This window comes from Falco peregrinus, chromosome 3 (genome assembly GCF_023634155.1).
Source record: "Falco peregrinus isolate bFalPer1 chromosome 3, bFalPer1.pri, whole genome shotgun sequence".
Lineage (NCBI taxonomy): Eukaryota > Metazoa > Chordata > Aves > Falconiformes > Falconidae > Falco > Falco peregrinus.
The window spans coordinates 28,010,421-28,027,043 of record NC_073723.1 but is presented as its reverse complement, the minus strand read 5'-3'; the positions used below and the strand labels follow the sequence as shown (position 1 = coordinate 28,027,043).

The window sequence follows — 16,623 nt, the reverse complement described above, 5'->3', positions numbered from 1 at the left end:
GCTCAGGACCTCTGTGCTGTAGATGATTTGTTATTTTTATTAGCTGGTTCCTTAATGAAGCTGTGATGTTACTACAGAACTTTCAATGCAAAGTAGCATAAATAACATCTAATTGAGACTTTCAGGCAACAAAAGTCTCAAAATCAAATCACTGTAAGATATTTGAATATTTTTACCACTGCCTTTGAAAATAAAAATCCTTGTGAAGTAAAATAACTTGGCATTGTTATTTGGATGATTTCTATTATGTGCCAAATCTGGTGGAACACAGTAATTATTTTGCCTGGACTAATTATTATAAAAATATTTAAGAAAATGTTGTAATAATTTTTTCTTAAATAAAACTTAATATTTTCAGACATCATGGATTTGTGTTTTAAACTGTTAGCGTCAATCACTTTGCTGTAAAACTATTGAAAATTAGTAATTCTAACGTCTACTTATATTACTTTACTCCAACCTTAACTGCCTATTTGTATTCTTCTACCAAAAATTTAGCTATCTGTTCTCCATCACAATTTTTTTATGTCAGGGAAATTGATCTAACAACAGTCTTTGCAGAAAGAATTACTTTTTGAAGAATTAAGGGAACAAATGGGCAAAACCAGTTGGATTGAGGAGTCCAAGGTACTCATTTGTGTGCAGAGATGGCTGGGGATTAGAGTGTAACAATTAACTGTAACTTCTTTGCAGAAGATTAAATGATTCAAAGCCACCTAGAAATTACTGGTTAAACTGAATAGTGAAGATTAATTGAATAATGATATAGAGGGGAAAGCTATAACCAGCTTTCTAGCTGAGTCCCTCAAGCATTAGTACTGGGGAAGATCTTTAATATTTTCACTTCTGGCCTTGTCATAGAGAACAAGAATGTTGTAATTAAATACATTGGTGACGCAAAGTTGGATGCTTATCAGTACAGGGGAGCAACAGGATACTGCATAATAAAGAACCAGAAAGCCTTGTGAACTCCAGAAGTAAAAGTGAGTGAGGGTAAGTAGCACTCAGTGTAAAATCAGGAATTTAAAGACTAATAAGATTTTCTACTCTAAACTACAGGCCAGAGACTCCTGTGTCGCTCAGTCCTGCTCAACAACCCCAAATTCTGCTTTCCATAGCAGGTTAGCTGTGTCCAAGCTGTTTGTTAGGAGCAGTTCTTACTCCATGCTGTTCTCTTAGCCTGTATGCTGGCATTGTCTGGGAGATGCTGGTTAGCAAAGGCCTAACTGTGCCAGGAAGCATAAGAATTAGCAGGCAATCATGGGCCAGCACCTGGCCCTGTGCCATAATTTTTGTCTTGCTAGTATAGACATAGCCTGAAAGAGCAAAATCTATTTGGTCTTGAAAAATGAAAGCAGAGAAGGAATGTGATTGGTCTCTATAAAAACATCAGGCAGCAAACACCGAGGAGAGAAAGGAGCTATTTAAACGAAATGACAACATTGATACAAGAATAAATAGTAATTAACTATCTTGGAATAAATGAGCTCTGGAAATTAAAAACCATTCTTTCCATTGTAGCTATGGAACTTGGAAAAGCATTTTGAAAGATTTTTGCCTGTTATTTCTAGTTAATTTTAAGATGGAATGTTATTAAATTATAAAGTTGTTTAAAAAATGCTGTTGCCTGAAGCAGCAGGCAGCTGAAATCAATACATGAGACCTCTTTCTATCCAGTATTCTTATTTAGTGAGCTTAAACTTGCTGAAAAAAGTGACAGCAAATATTTGCTCAGTTCTCTTTCTTTCCTAAGATTGTTACAAATCTGAAACTTTAGTAGAGGTGTAGCTTGGTCAACTGTATATTCTCAATATATTACATAATTATGCAAGTTTCCAGGGTTAAAGAAAGACTGTGGAACCATGTTGTAGATTCTGTTCACTTACGGCAGGTTTATTTCATGCCCAAACTGCCTGCACTTACTTAGTGAGCCCTTATGGCCCTGTGGAGTACTGTGTGGGCTTACAAACACCATTCCAGAAGTAGTGCAGCTGTATTGGCTGGGACTTAACATTCACTGGTGTGTCCTATGTCCAGATCACACCTGGTTTCACTTGAGCCATTTCAGTGGAAGTTTACACCATCTAGTTCTTCACGAAATCATGAAAGCTCATGAAGGAATTGTTGATGATCAATATAGCATGATGCAGGAATTATGCACTATTTCCATTGGCATTAATAGAAACACTTTTGACTGGACAATGTTGAGTTGTGCCTGTACCATAATGAAAAAAGCACATTAGTGACTTTACAGACCTTGAAGAATATCAGTTACGTGAACCGCTTCTTTTCATACAGTGTACTTTAGGAAGGATGTGCTCTAGCTTATATTAACACATCTGTGCTTGTGCTTTTTTCACATAGATAATCTGTTTCCTATTCAAATGTCTTAATTGTACTTTTGGTTGAAAAAAAATGTATATACAAAATTGCTGGTATGTGCCTTAAGGGTAATAAAAAGTGATAGGAGAGATGAACTGTCAATTAGGATGATAAATACAGTGTCAGTACAAAAGAGTGAGTATACCTTTTTAAAATTGTGGTCACTTAAATATTTTTCTCTTATATTTAAAAGATAGAATCATGTAACTAGATCCTGTATCAAATCCATGCACTAGAAAGTTTATATTTATTTTATGCTGACTTGGTTGTTTATGACCATCATAACTTTTCATACATAATATATCTATTCACTACAAACTCAAGAGTTTATAGTGTAGTATAGTCACCCTCTCAGTAAACAATTTTTTTTTGTTCGCAAATACACATATCCTTTAAAATACATGTGAAGATGTTAGTCTCATACCAGTATTGTAAGCTTACCCACTTCTATTAACTAGCATTGGAATCCTTGTGGTATTTAGTACAATTTGGGGGCATGGGTATCCATGGGTCATTAAAGATATAGGGCCAATAAACATCACAGCAGTTTTGGCATTTGGTCAAACTGATTATAACTTTATTACTTACATGAAAGTGAAAGTCGGTACCATAGCACAGACTAGTGGCATAGCAAAATACTGAAAAAATAGGTAATCTTTAGAACTCTTGTAACAGTCACAAATTCAGAGATTAATTTTGCTCCTATGGTATACTTCATTGACTAAATGCATTGATTTCACAGAAGGAAATAGTGTGACACAAAGGGTGAAGATATCCCACAGATAGAGTTGGATGAAAAAATTAGAGTTGAATGGATAAATACTAAGATATAACCTCTGTTTTCTATGGTGCAGTATCAGAATAGAATAGGATACGGTAGGGTAGGGTACGGTAGACTATTTCAGTCGGAAGTGACCTACAATGATCATCTAGTCCAACTGCCTGACCTATTCAGGGCTGGCCCAAAGTTAAAGCATGTTATTAGGGGCACCAACAAAATGCCTCTTAAACACTGACAGGCTTGGGGCATCAACCACCCCTCTAGGAAGCTTGTTCCAGTGTTTGACCACCCTCTTGGTAAATAAATACTTCCTAATGTCTAAACCTCCCCAACCTACAATCTTCTGGTTGTAGGAAATGTTATCATGCAGTGTCAATAATTTTATTAATTTCTTTTTAGAGGATATGAAATCTTGCAGATTCATTTTGCTCTGAAAGTGAAGCAGTAAAATTGATTGATATACAATAAAAAACTAAACTATCTTTAAGGAATATTTCACAGTACTGTAACCACTGCAAGTTTTTGTTCTCAGTTACAATCAAATAAATCCAGAGTTGTTCTGTTGACCTTAAAACAGTTACTTGGGATTTATTTTTATGCAGAAAAATAGTTACCAAAATGCAGTTGCAAATGATCATAGAATCATTCAGTTCGGAAGGGACCTGGGATATATCTAGTCTAACCTCCTGCTCAAAGTAGGACTGACATTGGAAAAGAAAAGAGAAAAGCTATTAAGTTTCAAAAAAGAATAGATGCTTGGAAAAAGAACAGCAGAAAACCAAGATTTCTTTGAAAAAAGGTAGAAATTGATGGTGGGCAGGCACTCATGTTTACATGATGATGACTTGTCTATACAGTCAGAGCAGTAAAATGAATTGGAAAAGTTTCTGCTTCATTAAAAATATATCTGGACTTTGCTGTTTGCAACATGTGAACATGAAATAGGTATGATTTATTCCATTCACTCCAAGGTAATGATATATTTTTAAAACATATAATATATGTTTTAATATATATATCCAAAATAATGATATATCTTTAAAACATATAATATCTGTTTTAATATATGTATATCTTATATGTAATATATATATAAAGATATAAAGATATATCTTTAAAACAGGTCTTACTAACTGCAAAAGATGGATCAGGGGTCTAGACCTGAATCTCTAGAACAGTGTCTCTATAGATAAGCCCTAAATCTTCTAGCCGTTGCAAAAGTGTCTGTGTTTTCCAGAAATATGAATGTTGATGATTGATAATGCATGTTATGTATAAGTCTTACACAGTTGTTGGCAATTGCTTTCATTGAAAAGGAATATCAAACCTAAAATTTTTAAAGGAAGCACCTCATAATAAGGAATAAAATTTTTCCCTCAACAATATGGAAATCCGTACTCTTAGCTGTAAGAGAGAACACAGATTTCAGATGGGGTGTGGGGTGGGGTGGCACAGAGGGGAGGGAAGGAAGGGAGTTATTGTTTTTCGGAGCAAACATGAGCCATTTGTTGGTGGTGTATAGAACCGAATAGATAGGATTTTATGTTTTAGCTAACTTCAAGAAGGTTCTATTGTAATTCAAAGAGCTTTGAACTTTAATATGCAGAGTACTTAAAAGTTTTACTTCTGACAGGGACTGCTGTTGCTGTTTTACTGGAAAACTTTGGGTTTTTTTAATGTATTCAGAAACAAACCAATAACCAGAAAAGCAGTTCAATCTAATTTTCTAGGGAGACAATATTCAAAGTGACCCTAGAAGTCCCAGAACCAGGAGACCCACTTAAACTTAGAGTTCTTTGTAAACACTGCTGTATTTCAAATAGGCAAAGTGGGGAAAGATCAGCAGAAATTGGGACTAGAGGTAAGGAAGATACCGTTGGGCCCTACTTGTACTAGGGCCACATTAGCCAAAGATACATAGATTTGCTGTATAATTGTAACTTCTGTGACTGCACAGGGCAAGCTGATTAATGTTACTGAGTGCCAATGCTGATTCGGCAGTGTCTATTCCAAGTGAACATGGTGACTAATGGAGAGGTGAAGTACTCCATCCTCAAAAAAACTTCCTTGGTACAGGATGGCTTCAAACATTGCACTGCTCTGTGATGTAATGAAGTTGTTTTGCATCTTTGACAGACTGGAGGGAAAAAAAAAAAGTGTACTAACTGTAGTGTTAGTAAACATCATTAGTTACCTTGATGCTGGACCCAAGCAAAGAGTTTTCCTATTCTTCCATTTGTCTCCCCCTTCCTTTCAATGCTTATTCTTGTTGCCTTGTACAATGTTTAAGGAATTGTATCTTACATAAAATATGAGGAGAAAAAGACCCAAAATAAATATATTTAAGCCAAGTGAAATTTTCAGAAGAACGCTAGCAGCAAGTACAACAGTTAATATAATGCTAATATGTTAGGTGTTTCTGCCAAGCAGATGAACTCTAAGAGATTTGGTAAGACCGTAATAATAAATCTTACTGTCCTATGGAAACCTTCCAGTCCGATTTTGCACGTCGACACACCTGTAATTCAAAGTAATGTTCTGAAGGCTGATGAGGATTTGGTGTAATTATATCTTAGATTGTAGTGTCTAAGCTATCAAACTCAGGCTGATATGTAATCAAATATACTGTGCCTTTTAATCTAATCTTAAATAAAGATTTCCATTTGGTTCTTAGAAATTAGTGTTAGGAGAAAAGTGAATATTATTTTGTAAGGTAGCTGTCTTTTCACATAATTTATATGAATATATTAAACCAATTGTCATGCTTTATAATTTTTATTAAATTAGATATTCTTTGCTTTAAAATGGCTGCAGATGTAATTTCTTTATAAAAATATTTTCCATTGTATTGAATTTAAATTGGTATGTGAAATGTGTTTTGAAGACTTTAATAGAAAAATAAAAAAAAATATTTAGGACAATACAAAGGAGTGGGTTTTTTTATGCATTAATTATGCCTGATGTGTAGTTGTGAAATGACTGATTATTGCAGGTTTTGCAGAATTTGTTTTTGTGGGCTTGTGTAATAAAAAGTGCTGGTATTATGTGACGAAAGCTTTTGGGCGGTGTTAGCAGAAGTGAAAGCATATTATGAATAATGTAATAAATGGTGAAGAAATCCAAAATGAGTTAGAATGTGTTCGTTCCATGCATGGAATTAATCTTTGTGAATAGAAAGCACATGGAAGATTTGAGGTAAATCTGTCTAATCCAAATTCGGGATAGTTCTTTTCAGTGTTGTATAAAAAATACATTTTTCTTAAAAAACCAAATTAAATTAAGAGTTAACGTGCAAATGTCAGGCTAGATATATTTTGTTTGGTTGTTTTCACACTACGGGAGAAATTTGACAAAACCTAAGCAGTTCTTATTGTAGGCACTAGGTGGTGTTTCAGCCTTTTTTATGGAAATGCAGCTCTCGGTACAGTGCCACTAGCACGTTAGATTCTAGTTGTAAACTAGTACATAAATAATCAGAGATGTTGGAAAGCAGAGTTTTGCCCATGTTTTCCTTTTCAAATTGGCAGCGTTCCCATTTTGAGAAGAACTGACAGCCACAAAATGCAACACTGATGTTCGTGTACAAAATGTGTTCATGACAGTTGAACTCTATAGTGGTGGTGAAGAGATTTGAAAATGGATGTAGTAGGTGGTGTGCCTATTTTAGTGTGCAGATTTCTGATGTAAGGGATTACCCCTTTTTTTAATTACCGTTTTAGAAGGGAAAATTCTGTGGTTCTTCTTTGCAGATATGTCAAAATGCACGTATTAAGTATGTAATCCATTCGTATAGTTTCCCCTTCCCTTCTCTTCTGTGCTGCTGTCACGGTCATGTGAAATGCACTGCCCTGGAAGGGACTTGGCAGGTACAGAGCTGCTCTGCATGTGTGTGAGCTGCTGAGCACTCTGTCACAGGCACCTGGGGGCAGAAGGAGAAATCCTGTCCAGGAATATGCCACCTTCCCATCTGTGCTCTTATGACACTATCTTACACGTATGTCTGTCATTTAATTGAGAGTTCTGCACCGTAAATTAACAGTATTTTTAAAACTGCAAGAATACTTCTATATGCTATGATCAGATGGAGAAGTCAGTGTAGCCCTGTCCTAACTGAAAGCTTGAATTGCTTGGTGCTCATTGAAAGCATGTACATTTCTATGTGTGCGTGACCGTCGCCATTCTGCTCATTGTCTGTGATTATTTGAAGCTAAAATTGTAACTGCTTGGGTCAACACTGTGGAAGTCTACATGTTGAAAGTACATTGGAAGTAAGGCTTTATCAGAAGTGTTAGCTATAAATATTATGAATCTCTCTTAGAAAGGCAGAAAAAATCTACAAAATACATTAATATATGCATTTTTCATGCTGTGTGTTTGAATTTTTTTGAAGATGAAATACTTTAAGTAAATTGTTCTCTTTCTTTAAAAAGGTCAGGAGTCAGGGTAGGTCAGGAGTACTCTTACTGATTCTACTTTTAGAGGATAGATACTTAATGTTATCCATTCAGAAGGACCTCCATTCTGTTGGGTACAAGGGAATAATACTGGAGTGTATTGTACTGGGACAAAATGTGGCTGTCAGCCAAGGACATAGTTGCTCAAGTGTTTAGGCTGTGATATCTAGTTTCTGTAACATTTTAAACATCTACTAATAGAAGGAAAAATAACACACACAAAACTTTTGGGGGATTTTATCTTGTAGTCATTCAAATCATTATATATGTGTATACTTCAGTAATTATTTTGAATCTGGTCCTTGCATTGCACTGACAGGTATATGGATAGTTTAGAACTTCTTTCAGCTGTGTACAAACCAAGCAGAAATATTAAAGGCTTTTAGTTGCTATTGATTAAAGAGCGCAAAAGTACTTCTGTCTTTGGTGCTGAAATTTCAGTTCGGAGCTTTCATGTACTTTCTAACGTAATTAGCAAAGGTAACACAGGCCTGTTCTTGAATTTGTATTTGGGTGACGACCAGGCCTGAAACATACACAGTATTGATCTTTGTTATCAGGACATCTAACCTATTTCAGACAGCAAGCTGCTACTCAGGGAGTCTCTTTTTTACCCTCAGCGCTTTCATAGCTTGTTCTGTTTTGCTGCAATAAACAGACGTGAGTTCTCACAGATGGAGTATCAGCACTGCAAAAAGTTAAGAAGGAAGTTTACCAGGGTGGGCTGTATTGCCACCATTAAATGGGCAAGTGATGCCTCCTTTTCCTGCCCCAGCCTGGCAATTTGTGAATAAGGCAGTCAGCGAGTTTAATTTGGGTACGAACCTTACATCCAAGTAGCCTTCTATATGAAGCTTTTATCAAAACATTTTTGGTGAGGCTTGACTAAGCAACATGACCCAAATTTTCTGTTAGATAACTGCCTGGAGAATAGACGTAAGATACAGATTGCAGCTTCTGAAACCTTTTCTGGTGGACTCAGCTAGATGTATTGTGGCGGTAGAAACTACATTTTCCATGTGATTCAACCATCAAACTAGCTTCATTTTCAAATCTTACATTTACTGCCATTGAAATGTCGATATGCAGATCCTTTTAATTTCATATTGCTACTGTCTGTGGTTTTCACTTCCATTATAAATGATGAAGCACAAATAGATTAAAGTATTTTTGCATTCATATTTTTTTTAAAATTTTCCTCTAAGGTTGTACAGACATATTTTATTGTACTGTGGCTAGATTATTGTAATCTTAATAGAGAGAATTAAAAGACTATTCTTTCTGCCTTCAGAAATGGAAACAATGAATTGATGTATGCTTGATGAAAACTTTGTATACAGTGTTTACAAGCTAACAGATTTTCCGTTTAAATATGTCTGAACAGGTAATGTGGGTATGTAACTTGTGCCGAAAACAACAAGAAATCCTCACAAAATCAGGAGCCTGGTTCTATAACAGTGGATCAAATGCACCACAGCAGCCTGACCAAGAAGGTATTAGAGGTCTGCAGAACGAGGAGGCACCTCAAGAGAAAAAAGCAAAGCTGCAGGAGCATTCGCAGTACCAAGGACCATCAGGTGACATATCCACACAAGTTCTGGACAAAAACAGATCTCAAGGGCTCACAAGACAAGATTCAATTAAGAATGGTTCAGGAGTAAAGCATCAAGTAACAACAGACACAACATCAGACAGGTAAGAAAGTATTTAATGTTTATACTGTAAGATCTGCTGAATTTATGCTACAAATATTATTTTGCATTTTAAGTTTTATTTTATTTTTGTTCTGTCGCTTATGAGATACATACTGGGCTTTTTGAAACAATACTAAAAAGCTGCAGCTGGTCATGGACAATGTGTGGTTATCATTCCTTCTCAGAAAACAATATGGAAAATGACAGATGCAATGTGACAGAGCTTGTCCATGGGCTTGCAGCTTTGTTCAGTCATAGTCGTTACACTGTACATAATGTTACCATATTTCCTTTGTGACCGCTAACTTAATAGCAGAATTTTAGCAGTCCAAAATAAGACTCAAAAAAAGGAGGTGAATGGAAGATGGTGGGTGTTCAGACTATGGATTTAAAACATCTGGTGGTAATTGCAGTATATAGTTTTGAAGATGGTGAAATCTGTGTGATGACCTGAGTCTTTTCACCTTTCATGGTTTCTCTGTTTCTTGCTGTTAGTTATTGTCATTAGTATGAAATTTTTTTCTTCACTGGTTTATCTCAGTGTTACTTGGCATTGATTGAAACTGTGGCTGTTTCAGTGCTCATGTAGTAAGATCCAGTTTAGCCAGAGGCTGGAGCTGGAATTTCCCTCCCTTTTTCTTGATGTGATTGTACCAAAAGGCACCAGAAGGCTCTCAACCTCTGCGGCTACGTTTAACGGAACACAAAAGTAAAAACCATTTCATTGAATAAATTTAATTTCTTTCTAAGCAAGACCAGAATAAAACTTTAAATACAGTGAGAACAGAAAGAAGAGAGTAAGCTTGCTCACATGTTTCCATGGAAATGATACCTTCTCTCTCCAGAGACCTCCACCTGCCTTCAAATTTGGCAGCCAGAGCAGTGTAATCTGGCAGCCTGTTACAGTTTTGTTATTTCTTTTTTCTTAACATTAACTAAAAGAACCAGCCAGCAGAGAAACATGTTAGATGGGAGATCATCATGACAAATTTTTTATTCTATTTTTAAATCAATTCTATGCAGAAATTGAGCTACTCTAGTATGGCAGACCATTTGTGTAGATAAACTAGTTCTAGGAGAAAACCATGGCTATTCAAACTGTCCAAAATAATAGGGAAATAGCCAAAAAAAGTCTCAAACATTTAGAAGTGGTTGTTCTTTATCTTGCACAATGCCAATAGCAGAAGTAAGTAGAAAGTGAGACCTATATTTTCTGTTTTACTTTTCATCCAAAACACATCAGTTTTGACACAAAAAATGATTAAAAAATTTTAAAACAGTGAAACACTTGTGGAAAAAAGTATTGCTAGGACTCTATGCTTGGGTTCTTATGTTTTGAATAGAAAGGGAAAATGTAATTTTTTATCAATTTTTTTCAAAACATATAAAGCTTCCTTTGATGTTGCAGCAACCATTACTTAGTAGTTCTTTATATCAAGTATCATATATCTCATCTTGGTCACCTGGACACAAGTTGGTCACAGTGTAAAGGGCATCATTCACTCCTTGAATCTCAAGAACATCAATGTAATTTCTGTCTCATTCCTTGCTATGTCTTTTTTGGTTGTGCTTTTTTGGTTTTCCATTCTTGAGTAGTATGCACCATATTTTTTCCCTGTTTTCTTTAGTAGTATTATTCTTCATTAAAATAATATGATCTTTTTCACCCATTAGATTAGTATTCTGTTCACTTGATGGATGCAACAGTCCCATTTGCAATCAATGGATGCCGAACTGATCAGACAGACAGATAGGTACTTGACTGTAGATCTTTGACTGATCTGAAATTTGTTGCTTTGAAGAAGTCTGGGATGATTTTGGATTGCACATTCACCAAGAACGTTTTTTTTTAATATTGGATCTATTACAGAAGAAAAGAGAAGTCAAAAACTATTTAGGAACAAGTTGTACTTACCACCAGCAGAACAGGTTTTCATTATTAATTTTTTTTCTAGTTCATATCCAATATTTATAATTTGCCTTACAGTGTTTTTACTGCTTTCTGTGTAGTAAACGCATGGAGAAGGCAGAGGCAGCAGGCACACTGTAGGAGCCAGTGTTAGATTACTTTCAGTAGCTGACTGTCTTTGACATTGAGGTGAGACTAGCATAATCTGTATCACATGGAGATTTTATGCTAGGGCAGCTGAGAAGTAACCACATGTAGTGGTTTTCACGGACTTAACCTTGTGAGCAGAATATGTATGCTGATGCAGTGTAACAGTAAACTCCCTGAAAACTGCCAAATTATGTGAATCAAAGAAATGCAAAATATTACTTTATGTAGTCCATAGACCCAGAAGGTCCATTCTGAGGTCTGCTGTGCACAGATGGTAGATTTATGACTGTATGCACTGCAGTACTTTGATTTGTACTATCCATTTTCACATTAATTCTGGATTGTACAAAAGGGTCCTTTTTATTTTATTTTGATCAAAACCATACACGTACTGTATTGTTCCCAAGACCTATGCCCCTCATCATTCAATACATTGTGTTTCCTTCCTAGCAGCAAAATTATTTGAACAGACATAATGTTTTTTGAGTCATTTTCTAGCAGGCAATCAGCTTGTGAAATGGTTGATTTCTTCATTCCAAAGCCTAAGCCAAAACAAATGTTTATAATGTGCTATTAAAATGTGTACAGTGCCCTAATAAAAGCTGGAGAACAGGGAACATTAATGCTGATACAAAGCTTTTTTATGTGTCATTCTCTTTGCCTGAATTGTTAGATCTTTAGGTGGTGTTGCCATGCTGGAGTTGTAAAATAATTATTTTTCTTACTCTTGGTAAGATCCCTTGTAAAGTCATTTAAAACACATATAAATTCAGTGTTTTAAACCATATGGTATTTCACAATACTTTTTAAGCAATAGCTCTCCTGAAGTGGGAAACAGCCCATGCGTCTTCCCAGTGCAAAGTTATGATGACATAACTATTTCTAATCTAATGCCTATTTGAAGTGATATTATGAAGTTCAGGTAGATGTGAACAATTGAGTGTTGTGGTTTTGTGTGTGGGGTTTTGTTTGGTTTTTTTTTTTTTTCCTTGGTTTTTATTCCCCCCTAATCCATCCTGTATGAATCCAAAATGCTTTCAAAAATTTGAAAATGTTAACATTGAATTTTCAATAATTATTTGTCGTGCATTCTATTAGAAAACCTCCCCTCAAGGATATTTTTCATGAGATTCAATGCAAAACCATAATGAAAATATTATGAGAAGTTTTGTTTTCATGTTTCATGAGTCAATTTATTATTGCTGCATCTATCAGAGGGTGAGCCATGTCAAAAAAAAAAAAAAAATTGCTTCTTGGTATTTTGAAAGACCATGATCGGTAAGATCATCATTTGAAGCAAGACTAATGAATAAAGCTTCCTGAATCCTTTTCAAATTAACGGTAAGGATATGAGATTAAATCATAAAAACCAGAATGAAAACAACAAATTGAGAGTGAGCAGCTGCAGAGTTGCACAACAGCAGTATTTATTTTCCAGGCCAGCAGACACAGATAAAATGTATCCTCCTTCCCTCTTCCTTCCCTTCTCCTTTCAAAGATACATATGTATTTTGGGGTTTCATTTTCTATCATCCCTTTTATCTCAGGAAAAAAGAGCATTTCTATGGTGGTTTCCACACACTATAGTGGGTTGGAGGATGTATTTTATTCTGATTAAGAACTGCAAACAAGACTGTTGAGGCTACTTGGGTCTGAAGGTGCAGGTTTTGCGCATATATTCTTTATAGTGTGTATACATGCATTTCCCACATAGGAAGGTTTTATTCTATTACATTACCAATGGCAGTAGTTGTCCCCTGCATCCCTTTGCTTCCGTTCTTGGATGGAATGCCAGTATAAGTTGGCAGTGTAGTCTCTGTCTTTTGAGACTGCAGTTGGGGCTGTCAGGGTGCAAACAGAGAAAAAAAGAGACCAAAATAAAAGGGAAGAGGAGGAGACAGGAAAAAGCAGGCATAAGCTAGCTGAGAAACATCAAAGAGCAGCATGAATTAAATAAATGAAAATGTGTGTCCATCTGTTTCATGTTATATCTTTTTCAAATGGCTCTTCTTTAATTGCTGAATTATGATCAACTGATACGAGAACATCAATGATGGTAGTTTAATGCAATTTAAAATATGACAACATGATATTAAAGAATCAGTCAATTACATTTCTTTCTGAAAGGCTGAAAACTGGCTGTTTCCCAAGATTATTACTATTTTTCTTCTTCAACACTTATGACACAGCACTGTAGTACAGCCTCTGATTTTGATTGTTTGTAATTCTGAGTACCTGATTTGATACATCTTTAGCCCACATGTGTTAAAAAAATGTACAATCTGTAGTTGGACCTATGGAAACTAAGCATATTAGAAAGCAATTGAGTAAAATAGAGGCATTTTAACTTTTTTACCTGTCTTTCTACCTGATCATGTATTTAAAGACAGTGAGAAATATTCAAATAATTGTATAGAGGCAGTGTTTAAAATAAGAGTTGGTATCTAAAAATAACTAAACTTTTAAGAATTTTTTATGTAAGATTTAATTTACGTGATTTTTTTTAACATTCTTGACCACTGCAGTAGAGAAAAAATGCAATTGTTGAGAAAGCATAACGATATTCTTTCACTTCATGAATAAGTCTAATACTTTGTACAAGTATTTTGCAGGTTGAGTTTAAAATTGAATCAATATGCTTTTCCATGCATGACTGCGAAGAGCTGTCGCTGACTTTCCCTGGGGCTAGAACAGGATGCAAAATTAGGGAATTAGAGGTATCCTACAGTTTTTTTTGGGTTTTTTTTGTTTGTTTGTTTTTTAACATATTAACTAAAGAGTTAAGTTGTATGGGATTTGAACTGCATCTAAATAAGGTTTTATCTTCATCTTCCTGCTGCCATTCCAGATTTTTCACCACTTTGATAGTCCTTGGAGCTGTAAAGTGAAACCAATGTCAGTCTCAAAACTGTACTCTCAGTAGTTCTGCTTTTGTTTCTTGTGCTTATGTTCCTTTTCATTGTATACTTTGTATGATTCTTGATGTAATAGATTAGAACAAATGAGTTAGTTACTTCATGGAACTCCTCTTTTAATTATTTCATTCCTCTGCACAGAGGTTTAGGGAAGTGCACCCACATTTCACGGCTATTCCGGTTTTCAGGTAGAAACTGAATTTATGCTTATCTGCTATCTCAATCTGGAATGGCATAAAAAGGAAATTAATCATAATGGCCGGGGGAAGGAATAGAAATTTATGGGAAGAGAGCCAGAGAAAATGCAGTATTTAATTATTGAAAAGAAGTACCTTGGGTCCAAGAAAGTCAGAAATACTTTAGTGCATAAGTTTTAATGAAATAATTAGACACTTATGACAAGGATTAAGCTACACCTACTTATGGGGATGAGTAAGGAGTTTGGTACCATCTGTAATGCAGAATCTCTGTAAGAAGCTCCTGAATGGTACTGACATTGTCTATTAACAGCCCAGACTACCTATAGCAAGTATGCTATGTTTCTACCTGTCATTAATAGGTTGCAATGGGTTGTAGCATCTCCATTCTGTTCTAACTTCTGGAAAAGAGGGGGAGCTTTTGCTCTCCATTGCCTTTGCAGAACTGTCTGACTTCTGAGATACAAAACTACTTGTACAATTCTGTTTGTCTCCTAATGTTAGTTTTGTGGGTGTCCCACTCACGTAAACAATGGCAATGTTAACACAACATTCAGGAATATGTGCAACCGCACTGTAACTTCAGTGTGTTTTTTCTGAGATGTGCATTGCTTCCCTTCCTCCCTCCCTCCCTCCCCTTTTATTTTCCCTAAAGTAGCAGAACAATCAACGAGCTAGGTGTTCTTCATTTTTTTTTTTATGATGATGTTTTATTAAATGGAATACTTTTTGTTTTAAAGCCAGCCTTTGTCTAGCTGTAGGAACTGTACTGAGTAGCATTGGGCCTCTGACCCAATGGTAGATACAATTTGGGATCTTTTTTGGGAGAAAGCTAATGTGTTTGGGGAAGAGAGAAAGAGAAGAGGAAACTTTCCTAACTGTAGCAGAACTAAACCACCTTAATAAACAGGCTAAACTGGCTGTGTTTCTTTTCAAACACTAAAGAGTGTTTTAATTAAACACATAAGAAAGAGATTGAATTCCAGCTTTAAGTGACAATCTGAACTCAGCTGCAATCATTTGCTGAAGCGAACAAATCTCATGTTAGTTTTAGGGAATTTCATTTTCACAATTTACTGTAGAGTGCCTTTTCAAAAATAATTGCATTGCAAGATGATGTTTGTATTTTGCTTACTGTTACTGATTACTTGTTTTTTTTCTTAATTATGCATATTTGTTGCATACCACTTACTGAAAACTAGCACTTAGTGTTTGACTTTTCTTGCACTTATGCAGAATGAGCTCAGGGAAGTCTTGATACTCAGTGCTGATCTTTGGTATCTTTGAAGCAGAGTTTGGCCTTCTATTGCAGTGTTATCCTTCTGTATATCACAGCTATGTCTTTAACTGTGCTAAAAGACCATTAATAATCTAAATCTGTAAACACAGATCTCAGCTGTATCAGAATATTGTACATTTTTTATTAAATATTAACTGCAACTAACATTTATGGAATTAAATGTAGTTTTGCTTTTAGCTAAATTGACCCTAAAAGAAAGCAATAGTAGAAAAAAAATGAGGGTAGTAGCATTTTTAATTTAATTTTTTAAATTAATAGGCCAGTATACTTCTGGGTTGAGCATGTCTTCTTAAAGTGCTGATTTGTTGACCTTGAACAAACATCAATGTTAGAGCTCACTGTGTGTTCATAATCCTTAGCTGTGCTCTGTTCTTTGGAGGCTAATTTCTCTTCAGAACTATAAATAACAGATTTTGTTTGAATTTCATATTTAAAAAAATAGTGTATAAAGGTGAATAAGTTACATCTGTGGAGTGCAGTTGAGGGAAATGGCTAACATTTAATAAAGGACTCTGCTAACTCAAGCTTGTATTTTCTGGCAGCAAAGTGGTTCTGGAATCTGCAGGAGGCAGTTCAATGAACGGCCTTTTATTTTCATACTTTTTACCATAGCTATATAGACTGAATTAAAATAAAAAAAGAAAATGACTAACTGTTACTGGTACAAATTCTTCCTTTGGCTTTTTCTTTGTGCTTCTAGAAGTCTCAAATGATAAAGCATTCACTTCTGTAGTGCAATTTAGTTGTCATTTATCTTTTACATGGCAAGTTTAATGATTTTAGTAAATGTCAATCTGTTTTATTAAGTCAGATCTGAGGAAAAGTATAGCTAAGAAATTAA

General features: G+C 35.2%; 1 protein-coding gene across 43 annotated transcripts in view; it reads left to right on the top strand.

Annotated features, from left to right (window-relative positions):
- RIMS2 (regulating synaptic membrane exocytosis 2) overlaps positions 1-16,623 on the top strand; it is a 483,861-nt gene that overhangs the window by 114,462 nt on the left and 352,776 nt on the right. For all 43 annotated transcript variants that reach the window (XM_055800464.1, XM_055800455.1, XM_055800475.1 and 40 more), the window contains one exon: positions 9,002-9,312. In XM_055800464.1, the coding sequence (XP_055656439.1) occupies positions 9,002-9,312 (311 nt within the window). The remainder of the gene's footprint in view (positions 1-9,001; positions 9,313-16,623) is intronic.